Genomic DNA, 18,325 nt, shown 5'->3' with positions numbered 1-18,325 from the left:
GTGAAGGCTAAGGTGGGGACTGGCTGGCTGTGTGTCCAAGGCATCTCCCAACATGCACACAGAGTCCCTCCCTTGACAAAAGCTGGGAGATTTACAGGTCCCATTTATGGAAGTCTCTGTCTACTCACAAGCTGACCACTAAGCTGATGAAATAGAGATTTCAGCAGCCACACGTGACAAATAAAACATACTCTACCGAACTAGTTAAGAAAATTCATTACACAAATAAGTAACGACAATTACAACAAGCATAATAACAAACCCTGAAGGGAGAATCCAGAGTTGCCATATTATACTATTTAAAATGCCCAGTTTTCAACAAAAATAGTGAGACATGCAAAGAGACAAGAAAGTACATCTTATATACAAGGGGAAAAAGTCAATAGAAATTGTCCCTGAGGAAGGCCAGATACCGGACTTATTAGACAAAAATGTTAGGTCTCCCTTTTATACAAGGCCAAACCCTTTCCGCATGTTGTAAATTTCATTCCCCGACCCCCAACCATCCTCAGATCATACTTCATCAAGTTCCTCTCCTTTCCTCTGATTCTTTTCCTTAGCATTTAAAAATGTCCAAATTTCTTCTATTTAAAAAAATGAAAATTTTAACCCTCTTTTTCTCTCTAGCAATAGTCTCAGCTTCATATATGCGTGTGTGTGTGTGTGTGTGTGTGTGTGTGTGTGTGTGTGTGTGTGTACACATATATACCTATGTATTGAGCCTTGGTTGCTCTGTCTAGTTGTCTCACATGCATCTCAAACTCAACATATTTAAAATCAAACTCAGAATCTCCCCAGTTTCCCATCTCTATCTGCTCCAATTCCTGTGCTCCCAGTGAATGTGAAGGTACTCACCAGCTACTAACCCAGAAGCCATCCGAGACACTCCTTCATCCTTCCACTGATTCTATTTCTAAATGCCAAACAATTCTGTCCTGCGAATTCTGTGAATTCTCTCTATTCACAGTATTGGCTAAGATCAGGCCTTCAACACTCCTCATCTATACTTCTTTTATAGCCACCAAGGTGCTGTCCTCACCTCTAATTTTGTTCACCTTCAGCCCATTCTCCAAAGAGCCACTGGAGTAATTCTTTTAAACAGAAAACCCTCGTTTCAGTCTCTGTCTTCTCTCCTTCATCTCCTCCTGCTTCTCAAACTTCACTCTATATTCGGCCATGTAAAGCTATCTGATTCCCACGTGCAACCCTCCCTTGTCACTCCAAGCCTCTACACAAACCATCCTCTCTGTCTGGAACACATGAACCTCACTGATTCCTACTCATTCCTCTAAATTTCACCCTAGCTTTGATGGTTTTAAAACATGTCTCCAAATATTTTGTCACACTTCCTTCAAAAAGTGTGGGCTTAAGGGTGCAATGCATTTAGTGACTCACTTCCAACAAACAGAATATGGCAGAAGTAATTGTAACAGGCATTGAGGCTTCCTCCTCGCACTATCTCTTAGATTACTAACTCTGGGGGAAGCCAGCTGCCATGTGAAGGCACTGAAGCATCTCTCTGAGGAAGTCTACGTGACAAGGAACTTAGGTCTCTTGCCAATATCCAGAGACAAACTGAGTCCTTTAACCAACAACTATGCAAGTGAACTGTCTTAGAAGCAAATCCTCCAGCCCCACTGAAGTCTTCAGGTGACAGCAGCCCTGGCCGACTTGATAGCAACCTCAAGAGAGGCCATGATTCAGAGCGACCTAACTAATCCACTCAAATCCCTAACCACAGAAACTTTCAGATAACAAACATTCGTTGGTTTAAGCCATTAAACTTTAGGGACGGGGGTATTTGTTACACAGCAGTAGATAACCAATACACCTCCTTTATGAAGATTTCTCTGACACCACCAAGCTCAGTTAAAAATCCTCTCTGTTGTGACACTTGGGCATTAATGTTTACACTGTACAAAAGCATTGACAATTTAGTCTACCTTCCCTGCCTATCCTGAAAGCTACCTGTGGGAAAAACTGTCTTATTCATTGTTGAATCCCCAGAACTAAGCACGGGAGATGTTCAATAACTATGTATTAAAATCAAATGAAAATGAGGATGATTTGAAATATGGAAGTAACATGAAATCCAAAGATGGATTTAGTAAATATAAGCTCCTCTTTTTCCTTCTTGAAATTCATATAAGTCACAAGACAGTAAGTAACCAAAAGGTAATAATACACTGCCTCACAGAGGTGATAAGAAAATGAAATTTTATTATGGTTGTAAATAATATAAAACACTGTATGTCATCAGAATAACATCTTAACCAGTATCCTCCTGAATGCAGTTCTCACTAAAAGTGAATATATCAGATCTGACACAGTTTATGCCCATAATTGATGATGTTTTTAAATATAATCATCATTATTTTTCTCTGGCATACACTGCTTATTTCTTTGTACAGGCCTAAATGTATCCTCCTCATTGAATATTGACCACAATTAACTATTTCCTTGAAGACTTAAGGTTACTGTTAGAGCCAAGATTAATCATTTCTCTGAGCTATACAGTGGGCTTGTTTCTTTCCTGTTTTCTCCTTAATTCACTGGCTGTCATCTATAACTTTAGAACTGAGTCAGCCTGACTTGAGCAGCACTCTTTCTATGTAATTTTCAATGAGTATCAGAAAAGCAATAGTGGAGGAAAGACCTATAAATGTAGGTAAGACTCTAGACACCCAAAATATAAATATTCATGTGGGAAGGAATGAAAATAAAATTGGGGGATATCAAATGGTTGATATGTCAGACTTTAAAACCATGGTTGATTTTTCCCCAAACCTTTATTATTATCATTATAACATCTTCCAACAGAAAAGATATAGACTGTCATCTCTCTTATCTAATACCCTCTAGGGAGACACAAAGTTAGAAAGAAGCTCAAAAACTTCTATGACTACTGTACCCTTGTTAGGTATTTATTGTACTTATATTAGGTATATACCTAATAGAGTAGTTGAATCAAATATTTTAAAAGTATGCAGGGCTTCCCTGGTGGCACAGTGGTTAAGAATCTGCCTGCCAATGCAGGGGACACCGGTTCAATCCCTGGCTGGGGAAGATCCCACATGCCGTGGAGCCACTAAGCCAGTGCGCCACAACTACTGAGGCTGCACTCTAGAGCCCGTGAGCCACAACTACTGAGCCCACGTGCCACAACTACTGAAGCTTGCACACCTAGAGCCTGTGCTCCGCAACAAGAGAAGCCACGACAATGAGAAGCCCGCGCACCACAACGAAGAGTAGCCCCCACTCGCCACAACCAGAGAAAGCCCGCACGCATCAATGAAGACCCAACACAGCCAAAAATAACAACAAATAAATAAATAAATAAATAATAATAAAAAAATAAAAGTAGGCAAAAACATTGGAAAATGTTATACTATCCTAAGGTATTATTAATACACATTTGTATGCCTGATATATCCAATTGTTCATTAAAGAGTACATTTAATAGGTAATTACAAAAAGAGATTGTGGCTTTGTGAAACTAGGAGTCACTATGACTAACGATTGAAGTTCTCCATAGAATGCCACAATCACTAAGGAGATATTTGACAAAGCCACTCATAATTATGATAGTTTACTAATAATAATCCACAACTGATGATGTGGGAAGATAAACAAATGTCTGAAAGTTTAACCAAAAAAAAATAACATCAATTAACTCTTTAAAAGATTTACAAGTCTTCAAAATTAACGTCTGCTCCATGGAAGATCTCATTTAAATAATGAAAAAGCAATCCACAAACTGGGAGGAAATATTTCCAATATCTGACATCGTTCTTATACCCAGAAAAACATACATATATGTTTATATATATAAATATATATATTTTCACAGTTTACTAAAAAGAAGACAAAACAACCCAGGTTTTTTAATGGATAAAAGATGTGAACAAACACTTCATAAAAAAAGATATACCAATGGCTAACGAGTATAAGAAAAGATGCCAACATTATTATTCTTAAGGAAAATATAAATTAAAACTACAATAAGACACCATTTCACACCTACTGTAAGGGCTAAAATCGGAAAGATTCACTAACAATTCTTGGCCAGGATGTGGGAGCAACTATACCCTCACATATTGGTCATGGAAGCATATTTGCAGAACTGTTTGGAAGTCTCTTGTAAAGTGAAATGTACGTTTGTCCTATGACCCAGCAATTTCACTTCTATTTACCCTAAAAGAAATGAAAGTACGAATCTGCACAAAGACTTGTCTACAAATGTTCATAGCAGTCTTACTCATAACAGTCAAAAACTGGAAACAACCCAAATCTATATCAACAGGAGAATGGATTTAAAAAAATTGTGGTCTATTAGTGAAATGGAATGCTACTCAGCAATTAATTTTGTGATACTTGTAAAAACATGGGTGATCACAAAACAGTATATTGAGGGACTTCCCTGGTGGTCCAGTCATAAAGAATCCACCTTCCAATGCAGGGGACGCAGGTCTGATCCCTGGTTGGGGAACTAAGATCCCACATGCCTCGGGGCAACTAAGCCCATGCACCACAACTACTGAGCCCACGTGCCTCAACTAGAGAGCCTGCGCGCTGCAAACTACAGAGCCCATGTGCTCTGGAGCCCGCCCACCAAAACTAGAGAGAGAAAAACCCACATGCCACAACTAGAGAGATGCCTGCGCACTGCAACCAGGGAGAAGCCTGTGAGCCGCAATGAAGAGCCCACACTGCAAAGAAAGATCGCACGTGCTGCAACTAAGACCCAACACAGCCAAAATAAATAAATAAGTACATAAAATAAAATAACAAACAAAAACAGTATGTTGAGCAAAAGAAGTTAGATAAAAATTATAGTGATTACTGTTGGTGGGAATGTAAACTGATACAGCCACTATGGAGAACAGTATGGAGGTTCCTTAAAAAATGAAAAATAGAACTACCATATGAGCCAGCAATCCCACTACTGGGCATATACCCTGAGAAAACCATAATTCAAAAAGAGTCATGTACCCCAATGTTCATTGCAGCACTATTTACAATAGCCAGGACACAGAAGCAACCTAAATGTCCAACGACAGATGAATGGCTAAACAAGATGTGGTACATATATATACAATGGAATATTACTCAGCCATAAAAAGGAATGAAATTGAGTCATTTGTAGTGATGTGGGTGAACCTAGGGTCTGTCATACAGAGTGAAGTCAGTCAGAAAGAGAAAAACAAATACCGTAAATTAATGCATATATACGGAATCTAGAAAAATGGTACTGATGAACCAAGTGGCAGGGCAGGAATAAAGACTCAGACGTAGAGAACAGACTTGTGGACACGGTGCGGGGGGGAGGGGAAGGGTAAGCTGGGACGAAGTGAGAGAGTGGCATGGACATATATACACTACCAAATGTAAAATAGCTAGCTAGTGGGAAGCAGCCGCATAGCACAGGGAGATCAGCTCGGTGCTCTGTGACCACCTAGAGGGGTGGGATAGGGAGGATGGGAGGGAGACGCAAGAGGGAGGGGATATGTGTATACATATAGCTGATTCACTTTGTTGTACAGGAGAAACTAACACAACATGGTAAAGCAATTATACTCCAATAAAGATGTTTTTTTAAAATATATAGTGATTACATTTATGCAGAGTATAAGAAGAGGCAAAATTAATCTGTGATGATAGAATTTAGAAAGTGGTTACTTTCCGGTGGCAGAGGGAACTTTCTGTGATGAAGAAAATGGTCCCCATGTTCGTTTGGGTGGTGGTTTCTCTCGTGAATACAACTGTCAAAATTTACCAAATTGAACACTGAAGATCTGTGCATTCTATTATATAAAAATTATATACCTCATTTAGAAAATATTTTTAAAAGAACAATTAGCATTGAGGGCTTATTCTGTACCAGACAGCTGCAGAACTCTTCCTAATTGTTGTGTCTTGACTTGGCAGGGTTTTATTGTTTATCCATCCCAGGGGCCGTGTGGACTGCACACCCTTTAAGACAGGGATATTTTCTGTATCTTGCATATCTAGTAGTATCTGCTTCATAATAAGATCTACCAAGCATTTGTTGCTATAAAGCTGATTTCAAGATACATTACACTGTAAGAAGTTACATTCTGATTATGAACATTATTGTTATTAAATAGGTATCTAATTTTATTTGTAGCAAATATAAGGATTCAGTAACTACAATGAACTGTCCAGATGCTAACTACATACTGACTCAACTCAAAGGACTGAAATCTGGGGTTGGGATCCTGCCTCGACCATTTAGTAAATGGGAAGACACAGAAGTATCTGAATCTGTTTCCTCATCTGTAAAATGAGCATAGTACACAGACCATCCTCATAGAGTTACTGTGAGGTTTAAACGATAATTGCAAAGGTCTTCTAAACACTTGTTACACATGATAAGCACTATCTATTACCTATCATTACCATTTAAGATTGAATTCCTATACACAGATACTACACTGAAAATATTAGTCATTAGAGAATATCTGACATAGATTTTTAAAACTCTCTATCAAAAAATACAGGCGCTACATTGAAACATTCAGAGCTCATGTCATTTTCGGCAACTTTAAAATATGGATATTAATACCAACTCAAAGTACAGGAGCAAAGGATTAAGGAGTTAACCATCTTAAACCATATTCTTAAAAGGTATTATTCAAAGGAAATATGTTCTTCATAGACCCTTTAAAAATCCATTTATTCAACACATATTTACTGAGTGCTTATTCTAGAGTGTTTTCCTTAAAGCAAAATATTGCACTAATTAATTACTATGGGCGATATGGAAGAGTCTAAACAATGAAGGTTTAGAAAACACTAGCTCCCACTATAGGTTTACTCCCATAAACAACTAAAACTAGCTCTCCTGAAGCACAGCTGGTGGGGTAGGTGGGAGGGAAGGGCAATATCAGAATCACGGAGTTAACCGCTCCCTCAGACTCTTCGGGAAGGTAAACCCATTTCTTCCCCCTGCGGAATCACTGCGGTCCTGAGCCACTCTGCTGAAAGATGAGCTAATCCTCCAAGTGTCCTTCAGGACAAAAAATGCTCTAAACTCCTGGCCTAAACTACATACTGCGACTGAAGAAGTCTATCTTGCACTCCTCCTTTTATTCATGCATTTGGCTTTAAAGAACTTACTGTGTGATTCTGCAACAAGAGGAAAAGAAAGCGAAATGAAAATACCATGATCTTGATCGGGCGCCTCCAGGTTGTAGCCATACCCCAGCAGGGTGCGCACGGCCTCACGGAGGCTGTCCTTGTTGGATTTCTTAGTTCGGTCATCTAGAAGGGCATAGGGAACCAGGCGAGGGTTTCTTCTGTTCTTTACATCCTACAGGAAGGCAAAAAAGGTGCATGATCATCAAAGAGTGACCAACAGCATTTGGAAATGAGACAGCCACCAAATACATCAAAATATAAAGCATATGAAGGTAGATACTGTGCCTTCTCCCTTCCCTTTGTCTTCCCAGGCTGCAGGAGTTACTGAAATACTATCAGTATGAAAGATTTAATCAAGTGAGTAACTGCATCAATTTAAATCAGGCCCTCTCCATGAGAAGAAAACGTAAAAATAACAGCGGTAACAAAAGCCAACTTTAAGGATCTCAGTAATCATCTTCCATCTGCCCTGGTCACAAGGCAATGGGCTAACTTAAGAGAACCTACCATTTCCTTGGCAAGTTGACTGACAGGTCTTTGTTACAAGAAGAGCCTAATTATTACCCGATATCTGATTTTTGAGCCAAAGGACAACACCAGGCTGCTGTCCCCTCTTCAGAGAAAACTCAGTGCGTGGGCGGCCATCCCATGACCTCAAATAACTTGGAAAATATTCATTAAGTTGATTCCATCAACTGGTGAAACCAGGTAAGGCCAGGAATACTGAAATAGCTACAAACCTCAATTCATCTTTTACAAAAGAGGCCCCAAGTTTAAAACGTGATTAAAATCGTGTCGACCAAGAAAGAAGACAGACTATCTTACGACCTTGGAAAAGGATACCTAATTTACGAGTAAGTACAAAACTTAATCTCATGGGAGGTGGAGATGCCCCAGGGCTGCGCATCTTTAGGGCTCTAACATTTAAGAACTTACTTCTTTCCACTCACTCACTGCTGCAGGCTTTGTCAAACTTTCCATATTTCAGGAGGCATACTCGATTCTCAATTTACCTTAGCATGAAGAAGAACTAAGAGGCTGTGGATATTCCCAAACCTTCTCCAAAAAAAAAAAAAAAAAAAAAAAAAGGTATGTGGTGGACAGGGTTTATTCTGGCTGGGGGAGAGCAAAGAAAACGGTTTCCTAATTTCTTCTTCCCCCTCTCTAGCAAATCTGTAGTAAATGCCTCATCCTGACTACATGACCATCTACTGACACCTGGAGTCCAAATCATCTGGGTTGCTTGGTGGGGAACCCCACACCGAAGCCACCCCCAAATACACAAGCAGCGTAAACAGAGCGCCTTCACTGCCAGTGCAGCTTCAAGACACATTACCCAGCACCCCTCCCTTTCAACACTGGTTGTTGCCCCTCAAGTTGTCGTGTAGAGAAATAAAGAGGTCTCTGATGAATCACACTCTCTGGAAATGGTGTCCTGGGAACCTGATTGTGAAAAGGAGCTGCCCTGGGGTTTCCAGGTACACAAGTGCTTGAAATCAAGTGTGCTAGAGAAGCAGAGAAGAGGGACCTCAAGCAAATGCCTGCTCTCAAGCAGTTTACGACCTCATTGTGAACCAGATTATGTTAAGGAGAGGGTGATGAAAAATTAAAGACAACGCTCATCCAGACAACCCAGCAAATGTGTGCTCTGTCAGTGGGGAATGGGGTGGAGGGATGGAGTGGGAACTGTGAGAGGGGATGGAGAAACGGTTCCAAGGAGAGCTCTGGCCAGCTCAGACAGAGCCCTGTGTTTTTATGAGGAGGACCCTCATGCACAAGGAAGAGGCAGACAGCAGGGGGGTTCTGGTTTGTCCCACAGAGTCATGCGGTCTGCTAGGCAAGTGAGCGCTCCTTTGGCAGAGAGCAAATGTGACCCCTTATTCCTCTGTGGTATATGGTTCAGGTTCATACACACACACATAGTGCTCAAGTGGACTGAGTACTGACAATCTCATCAGTTACAACCAGTTTAATTCAATATAAAAATAGCTTATTTTGGGCTTCCCTGGTGGCGCAGTGGTTGAGAGTCCGCCTGCCGATGCAGGGGACGCGGGTTCGTGCCCCGGTCCGGGAGGATCCCACGTGCCGCGGAGCGGCTGGGCCCATGAGCCATGGCCGCTGGGCCTGTGCGTCCGGAGCCTGTGCTCCGCGGCGGGAGAGGCCACAGCAGTGAGAGGCCCGCGTACCGCAAAAAAAAAAAAAAAAAAAAAAAGCTTATTTTTTGAAGTAAATCAAGGCTGAGTTTTCTTTAGCCCTGCAAAAGTCACCAGTTAAGAAGAATTTTGGAAACATATTTTTCAAACCAACATGTAGCCTTTATCCTGAACCATGGCCTAAGCTTATAAGTAATAATCCAGTTTATTCCTAAAAATCTTTAAATAAAGGCACTGCCCACTATGAGCTGGCAAGAATCACTGTGATAAGGAAGAGAAGAATTTGGGCTCTGGAGTCAAAAGGCTTGATTCCAACCTGGTTCTGCCACCCGGGTAGCGCTGGACAAATTGTTCTCAAGCTCCCTGTACATCATATGTGAACTGGCAATAAAAATTGTTCATCCTTCATGGAACTGTTGCAAGAGTTAAAGAAGAAAATAGATGTAAAACTCGATGCATAGTGACTGGCATCTTATAATAATAGAAAACTATTCTATATTATTTGTTAGGTGAAATGCACTGCTGTAGCCTTTCTTATACCTAAGTTATATAATGAAGTTTAATAATTCAGTGAGGAGGAAAACAGTGGCACAGAGAAAATTAATTTAAGTAGCTTTCCCAAGGTCACACAGTCACTAAGAGGCAAGGTTAAATTTGCTCTGCTTTGCTATCTCAATACAGACCCAATGACTGTTAGTAATTCCTGTGAGTGCAGCATTAATAGAAATGCATGATTCTGAAATCCAGAAAACTCAGAAAAGTCAGTTTTTTACTAAGTTTAACAAAAACTCAGTTGGTGGCAAGAATGATCTGAATCGATGCAAGGCTGTGGATAATCTTTACTTACCCCTCTTGGTATCATCAGCCTACACTGCTGAACAAAGAATAATTTATATACAGTCTGCTGCCCTGCTGAGAGCACTATGTAACATGATCAATGTATCACCATTCTGAAAACCAAGAAATATCTGGATTCTGAAATTCATCTGGTCCCAGGGGTGTTAAATAAGGAATTGTGGGGCTTCCCTAGTGGCGCAGTGGTTAAGAATCCGCCTGCCAATGCAGGGGACACGGGTTCGAGCCCTGGTCTGGGAAGATCTCACATGCTGCGGAGCAACTAAGCCCGTGCGCCACAACTACTGAGCCTGCGAGCCACAACTACTGAGCCCGTGTGCAACAACTACTGAAGCCCATGCGCCTAGAGCCCGTGCTCCGCAATGAGAAGCCACTGCAATGAGAAGCCTGAGCACCACAACAAAGAGTAGCCCCTGCTCGCTGCAACTAGAGAAAGCCCGCGTGCAGCAACGAAGACGCAACACAGCCAAAAATAAATAAATAAATAAATAAATAAATAAGGAATTATGGACCTCTTCTATTATTAGTTTATCTCGAACTTCTCGTATTTCAAAAGCTTCTCCTAAAATACAATCTCAGAGAGAGAAATGCCACAAAACCACATTATAAATCACTGGTCTGGTAATATTCACTGTGCCCCTCATGATAACAAGACTTGGGGTGGTCTGACTTCTTGAATCAGGCGTTTCTGTGCATATGTACATTAAAGATATCTATATGATGTGAGTTTTACGATGGTCATTACTTAATCTCTCCTGTTACAAATTATACTAATTCCTACTTAAGTCAACCTCAGAGTACGTGCTGTAGAGCTAAATTCCCACGTACCTGTTGGATGCCATAGGTCCAGCCCTGCCGGATTCGATCGCGGGCCCACACGTTATGAGCATTTTCCGCCAACTTGTCCACCATCGCTTCCTGAGATGGGGTGAGCTTGATAAAGCTCAGGTCCATCGGGGCAGGCTTGTATCCACTTGTCAGCTGGTAACTACAAAGCAAAGCCAAAGAAATATATAATGGGCCTGTCCAAAAAAGTCAGGGTTGAAAAATCCCTATAACAGTCTGTTAATTCCAGTTGTTCCTAATTCTTATTGTTCCATAAACCACAGTGGTGACCAGTGGCAATGTGTCCAGCAAGCCTGAGCCCCTTTCACTTAAGCTAAAAACTCATCAGGTGCAAAGGCCACACGATCTCTATGTTTTCATTTTCACACCAATAAAACAGAAATGAGGCAACACCTGTCTCTCAAAGTTGAGAAGGATTTATCTTTGTTTGTGTTCCAAACAGTTGATGCTTTTTTACAGGATAAATCAAAGTATCGGTAATTAAAACATCTGATAAATTTCTCCTCCTGTTAAGTCCTCATTTTTCTTCAACATTTACATGTTATATCAAAGTAATATTTATTTCATAAATCTGCGTATGCTTTCAGATACTAGCTATTCATTATTCTACAGGGGAATTTTAATGCATTTATACATTATTTCCCTACTGCTATTCCTAGTTACATAATTTAGGAAGCCTCAAGATAAGATAGACATTAGGAAATACCAGGCATATTATCGTCTAAAATATGATTAAGGACTGGATTTTAGGGAACTCATACCAGAGACTATTTCCACACTCTGAGCCGTAGAGGGAAAGTATTAAAACAAGTGTAAGTTTTAACCTTTTGGGAGAAATATAAAATTGAAAATAAAAAGTTTTCAACAGACATATATTAGGGCAATAGGGACTGCTCTGCTACAAACACACACACACACACACACACACACACACACACACACACACACACACAGCTGTCTCCTCTATTTAACTAGAGAGATTGGCACAAAGTCTATTGTACAGTTGCTTCTCTTTCATTCTCTGTCATTGTTGTGTCCCCTACAATCTACTATGCTTTGAGGTCAGGATCTGCTTCTGATCCATTTTTCTAACTGTCATTATACTTAAAAGAGTACCTGGCAGAGAGCAGCCTTTCAGTCTACAGTTTTTTGAAAGAATTAACTTTATTTACATAATGAATATAAAGAGATATCCATCTTCATCTCAAAGATTCTCCTTTGGTGCAAACAAAGTAAATTCACCAGATAATTAAGCTAAGTTTAAGAAATTATCAGAGCATGAGAAAATGGTCTTTAAGAAACTATACATAATCTTTCTTCTTCTAATTATCCTGGGCTATGACTAGCCTGATTACAAGGTGAGCTCCTTAACAGCAGGGAGTTGAACTGCTTTGCTCCTAGCTATCCCCAGGAACTAGAATAGTGCCTGATACGTGGTAGATATTCAATAAAAATTTGTTAAATTAATCCATGTATGATAGCAATAAATAAGTTAAGGTTGAATATAGTTGACTTTACCTTAAATACTCCTACTTCATTATAAGGCATCTTCTATTTTATAAATGATTTATCTATAGGCAAAAGTTTTAGAGAATATTTTGTTTGGTTTAAATAAATCAGATTGGCCTGGCAACTGCAAAACTTATGGTTAATTACCACCTTATGTCACTTCATTTACATCCACAAGCTAAATTTACTGACATGAAATTTTGTTCTGTTTTAAATCAGAACTCTGTATGTTTGGGTAATTAACAATATATTTTTCTTTGTTTTTCTATAAAGAAGCCACATGGAATTTTTTAAATCACTCACACAAATCACTGTATTTCATAGAATTTTGATGTTTAAATGGACAAATCTGTCAACTGTAAGCACAGCCTATATACAAGTTCTCACTCGGAAAATAATTTCTTCAAGAAAGAGCTCTTAATGCATTTCAAATGCACCAAGAGGTGATCAAGCCAGCATCGTCTAATTTCCAAGTTTAACATTATTTGCTGGAAGCAGGGTTGGGGGTAATGATACAGAATTGGGTCTTTTGCATACAGCTGGCCAGTAAGCAAATGAAAAGACGCTCAATATCACTAAGTATTAGAGAAATGCAAATCAAAACTACAATGATGTACCACCTCATAACGGTCAAAACGGCCATCATTAAAAAGTCTATATATATTTATATAACAAATGTTGGAGAGAACGTGGAGAAAAGGGAACCCTCCCATATACTGTTGGTGGGAATATAAATTGGTACACTCACTATGGAAAACAGTATGGAGGTTCCTCAGAAAACTAAAAATAGAATTATCATATGATCCAGCAATCCCACTCCGGGCATATACCTGGACAAAACTGTAATTCAAAAATATACATACACCCCTATGTTCATAGCAGCACTGTTCACAATAGCCAAAATATGGGGACAACCTAAATGTCCCTCAACAGATGAATGGATAAAAAAGATGTGGTACATATATACAATGGAATACTACCCAGCCATAAAAAAAAAGAAATAACGCCATTCGCAGCAACATGGATGCAACTAGAGATTATCATACTAAGTGAAGTAAGTCAGAAAGAGAAAGACAAATACCATATGATATCACTTATATGTGGAATCTAAAATATGGCACAAACGAACCTATCTACGAAAACAGAAGCAGAATCGTGGACACAGAGAACAGACTGTGGTTGCCAAGGGGGAGGGGGGGAGGGAGAGGGATGGGTTGGGAGTTTTTGGTTAATAGATGTAAACGATTATATACAGAATAGATAAACAAGGTCCTACTGTACAGCACAGAGAACTATACTCAATATCCTGTGATAAACCATAAAGGAAAAAAATACAAAAAAAGAATGTCTATATGTGTATAACTGAGTCACCTTGCTGTACAGCAGAGACTGGCAGGACATTGTAAATCAACTACACTTAAATTGGGGGAAAAAAAAACCAACTTGGTCTTTTGTACTCTCCCATCTTCCCACCTCTATTTCTCACCCTCCTCTTGACTTTCCCCACAATAACCCAGCACATGGTAGCATAACAGTACACAATTCTCTTTTTACTCTCATTTTCCAGTGGTCCTGATCCCTCCTACCTGTCTCAGAGGATACACATATGGTCAAGTTTTGAAGCTAATCTATGAATAGTTGACTAGAGCCTATGCTACCTCAGTGAGGGATATATGCCCTCTAAAAGAGGAAAGATCCTTCCCCTGCAACCAATTCTAATGGTAGACTTGCCAGCCATGTCTTACATGGCATGGGGAGGTTTCTTTTTTTTTTTTTTTTTTTTTTTTTTGTGGTACGCAGGCCTCTCACTGTTGTGGCCTCTCCCGCTGCGGAGCACAGGCTCCGGACACGCAGGCTCAGCGGCCATGGCTCACGGGCCCAGCCGCTCCGCGGCACGTGGGATCCTCCCGGACCGGGGCACGAACCCGCGTCCCCTGCATCGGCAGGCAGTCTCTCAACCACTGCGCCAGCAGGGACGCCCGGGGAGGAATTTTTGAGGGGTATTTTCTATAAAAAATTATAGATAAGTTTTACTAATCTATAGTAGAACTACACATTCTACTATATGTCTATAGTATATATATATATATATGTAGTATATGTATATATGATAATATTGGCATAAGCGTTTCTCTTAATTTTCTAAATTTTCCTCTTCCTATGTAGAATATCTACTAATGTCGCTTTAATTTGTGATCACAAAGAAAACCTACGGAGACACATTTGCACCTGTTGATTTGAAATAACACAATAATTAGTTCACACTAATTTTCAGATGCAGACCATGATTCATTTTACTTGCTTTTCTTCATGGCCCTGTGCAAGAAAGAATTTAAAGTGGTTCTTTTAAATGGCCAACAGTCCCATCCAAATTAAAGTTACTAATTCCCATTTCACCTGAACCTTATTTCCACACTGTTTTACTTCATCTTCTATAGTAAAAATACAAATATCTTTGAAATTAATAGACTTCAATCTCAGTAGGTTGATAAAAATGTGACATCATGAATGCTTTAACCAGTGGCATCAATGAGGATTTACAGACCATTTTTCTTTATGTAAGACATGACAAAGTAAGTATCAAATCATTATACCAAAATGAGATTTTTTAAAAGTGCATAAATGTCCTTCAGCAAATAATGTCCATTTCATCTTATTAATACAAGTTAATTAGGTACATAAAGATCAACTAGCTACTAATATAAACTATTTTCTTTTTGTGATTGAAAACGAACAAAGAACAAAGCTTTTGAATAAAATGTGACTGATGTGAATCTTGGAAGCTAAATAGTTCCAAGTAAAGCTTCAGATTGATTTCCAGAGATTTAAAAGAAATAAAGGAAAGACTGCTACAACAATTCTTGGGAAGCAGAATTCTGTAGGCCAAATAACAGAGAAAAGGCATACATTAGTAATTATATTAATACAAAATATATATAGCTCATATTAAAGACATCTATGTATTACAGTCTACCTTCTCAAGCTTTCTGGGAAAATTCTGCCAGAATCAGTTAATAGATCTCTTTCTTCTGCCATCTATTTGCCTAGTAGGTGTAGTTTTTTACTTCCCTTACTTTAATATGCAAAGTTGCAATGCTAACAATCATTTTGTAAATTTAGGTTATGAGGAATATATATGGTATTAAACAAATACATTCAATATGTTCATTTCCAAAGCATCAAAGTTCTTTTGTAGTTATTAGCTCTTAGTTTTATTTTGATGTAGTATATAATGCAATAATATTTTAAAAGTGAGATTAACAAATTACATAAACTCTCTGGGCATCAGTTTTCTTACAGTAAAATTTCTTTTTAAATACGTCTTTGCCTGAAAAAAAAGAAAAACCTACTGGCAAACTGCCAGTTTCATTTGCATCAAATTACCAAAGATATAAACAAAAAAATTGATAATACTTAGCCCTACTGATGAACTGCCATGTGAAGCAGCAATTCAGTTTTGGGCTTCATTCCCACCTGACCCACATTTTTTTCTAAGCAGGAATTCTAAACGAGCCTTTGAAAAAAGTGTTCAGTAGAATATCACTTAAGGGCCAATTAAAGTGGTGCAACAAAAATGTGGCAGAATACCAGAAACACTAAGGAACAAGCCTTTTCTTTTTTTCCAGCCTCTCCCACCTCTCAAGCTTACTTGTTTAGTATGAATCAGGTTAAATGAAGCTTGGAAGTCATTACGTTGTGAAAGATGCACGGTAAACATGAAAAGATTATGTCCAAGTTCAGTGGATGTTAGCTGTAAATTTCAAAATCAAATCAGCGCTTCAAGTACCTTGGAACAAATGGGAAAAATCTCAGATGACTGCACGCCAGAGATATTAAGAACAAGTTTTGCTGGAAGCACATCTATCAAAAATGAATACTGGGCTGACATTCTCACAGAAAGGAGACAGAGAATATTCAAAAACCCTTCTCCAGAAAACAAATACAGGAGAATAATTTCAGTGTAGAAATTAGAAGGGAAAAGGACAGGGATCTATTTCTTCTACTACTACACTTCTTCGTTTTGTTTTTTAATAAATGTGTAATATGATATGCCCTGTGTGTCCCCCACCACTTTTTTAACCCAAGGCCTTCCTGTACCTCACAGCCTGTTTGAAACAAAACCAAGAGAGGATCACTTCAAGAGAGACAAAAAAAAAAAAAAAAAGCCATCTTGGCTTTTGGATTTTTAAAATAGGCTTTGAAAATTCACTGCAGAGACAACAGTCTTTAGACAAAGGCCTTCTGAAATTAAAAGCTCTACTTATGAATACCAAAAGCGCAAGGCCCTGATGTGTCAGAACATAAAAGGAGACCAGATAAAGAGTCCAGTCTGTCCAGCCCCAGACAGACTGAATGTTCCAGAGCCTGGAGGAGAGGAGAGCTGGAGGGAAGCCAGGGCTCTCCATCCCCCCGCCCAGATGGAGACCAGACAGATCCAGAGCTGAGGGGAACTTCTGTCTTGCTTACCAGATTGGACCCAGGAGAGTGGCCAGGTTCCAGAATCTCCCACACCCCAACCCTTGTGCAGCACAGTTTCAGGAGAACAGATCTGGCAACAAACCAAGTCTAGGCTGCCAGGCAACCTTCCCTCCTCCCTCCACCAAGAGACTGCAAATCCCCAAGTTGCCAGAGAGAGCCTTCCTAGGTTTCCAGCCTCCTCTTAAAGAGGCATGAGTGAAGCTAAAAGCAGAGCAAAGACCTGGAGGTCTCAAAAAGAGATGAAGAGGGGAGTCCCAGCATGTGGTCCAAAGATTGGTCAGGAAAACATGCATCCCATAATGAGGCAGGAGATAGCTGGGGCCCAGGCCCAGCAGCTGGAATCTGTCCCCTGTAGACGGATACTCCAAGATGAAGACAAGAGCACGAGGATAGTAAGAGGAGCTGAGCCCTGCCCAGATAAAAACGTAGAGAGACCACATTTACCTCGAAGCCAAGGAGGCCTTCTCTACACATGCACAGAAAGGCTCCTCGGAGGTCAAAAAGGGAGGGCGTGCCACCCCGTGGTAGGTGATGTCAACCTACCCATAGGCCTCTTCGCTAGAATCCATGTTGGCTAAGAGAGGCACGCGCGCACACAGAGGAGGACCCTGAGTTGAACCAAATACAGACTCAGAACCAGGCAAAGCAAGATGATTGGCCGCAGGAAACCCGGAAGAAACGTCCCATACGAGTGATTCAAACTACCACGAGGGCACGACTCTTTCTCTGCATCTGCCCGTGTGAGTCTATTCACACGTACCCTTTTTCCTCCTAATAAACATTTTACCTGTTTCACTACTTTCCATCTCTTTGAGGGAATTCATTTCTACAAAGCTGATGGGCCAGGGGCCTTGTCACTGACCACTGGTCTAGTGGTTAGGATTCAGCTCTGGCCAGGAATCGAAATCCTGCTTCAAGCCGCTGCAGGCCGAGGCCACCCGAGATCAGTAAGACGCCAGCAGAGACAAAGGAAGACAATTAACAAAGACTTCCCTTTGGCCAAACGTGAGTCAGGTTCCTCTGAGTCCTCTTTCTGACCTGGCCTCTGACCTTGGGCTCTGTCCTTGTTTCGTTTAGTCGTGTGTGTGTGCGTGTGTGCGTGTGCGTGCGTGCGTGCGCGCGCGCCATGGCTCACGGGCCCAGCCGCTCCGCGGCATGTGGGATCTTCCCGGACTGGGACACGAACCCGCGTCCCCTCCATCGTCAGGCAGACTCTCAACCACTGCACCACCAAGGAAGCCCGTTTAGTCCAGTTTTAGCAAGAATCCTGCTAGGTCAAGTTAATGGAAATCGCCCACCTGTGACCTCCGATCCCATTCCTC

At 40.3% G+C, this 18,325-nt stretch overlaps 1 protein-coding gene across 1 annotated transcript in view; it reads right to left on the bottom strand.

The window, feature by feature from the left end:
- RYR2 (ryanodine receptor 2) overlaps nt 1–18,325 on the bottom strand; it is a 564,826-nt gene that overhangs the window by 297,077 nt on the left and 249,424 nt on the right. Inside the window, exons 26-27 of the mRNA XM_055081210.1 lie at nt 10,998–11,157; nt 7,186–7,333 (exon numbers count right to left, since the gene is read on the bottom strand). Coding sequence (XP_054937185.1) covers nt 7,186–7,333; nt 10,998–11,157 — 308 coding nt within the window. The remainder of the gene's footprint in view (nt 1–7,185; nt 7,334–10,997; nt 11,158–18,325) is intronic.

This window comes from Physeter macrocephalus, chromosome 20, assembly GCF_002837175.3.
Source record: "Physeter macrocephalus isolate SW-GA chromosome 20, ASM283717v5, whole genome shotgun sequence".
NCBI classification, from domain to species: Eukaryota; Metazoa; Chordata; class Mammalia; order Artiodactyla; family Physeteridae; genus Physeter; species Physeter macrocephalus.
Note: the sequence above shows the minus strand (reverse complement) of the source record. Positions and strands in the feature narration are given on the sequence as shown.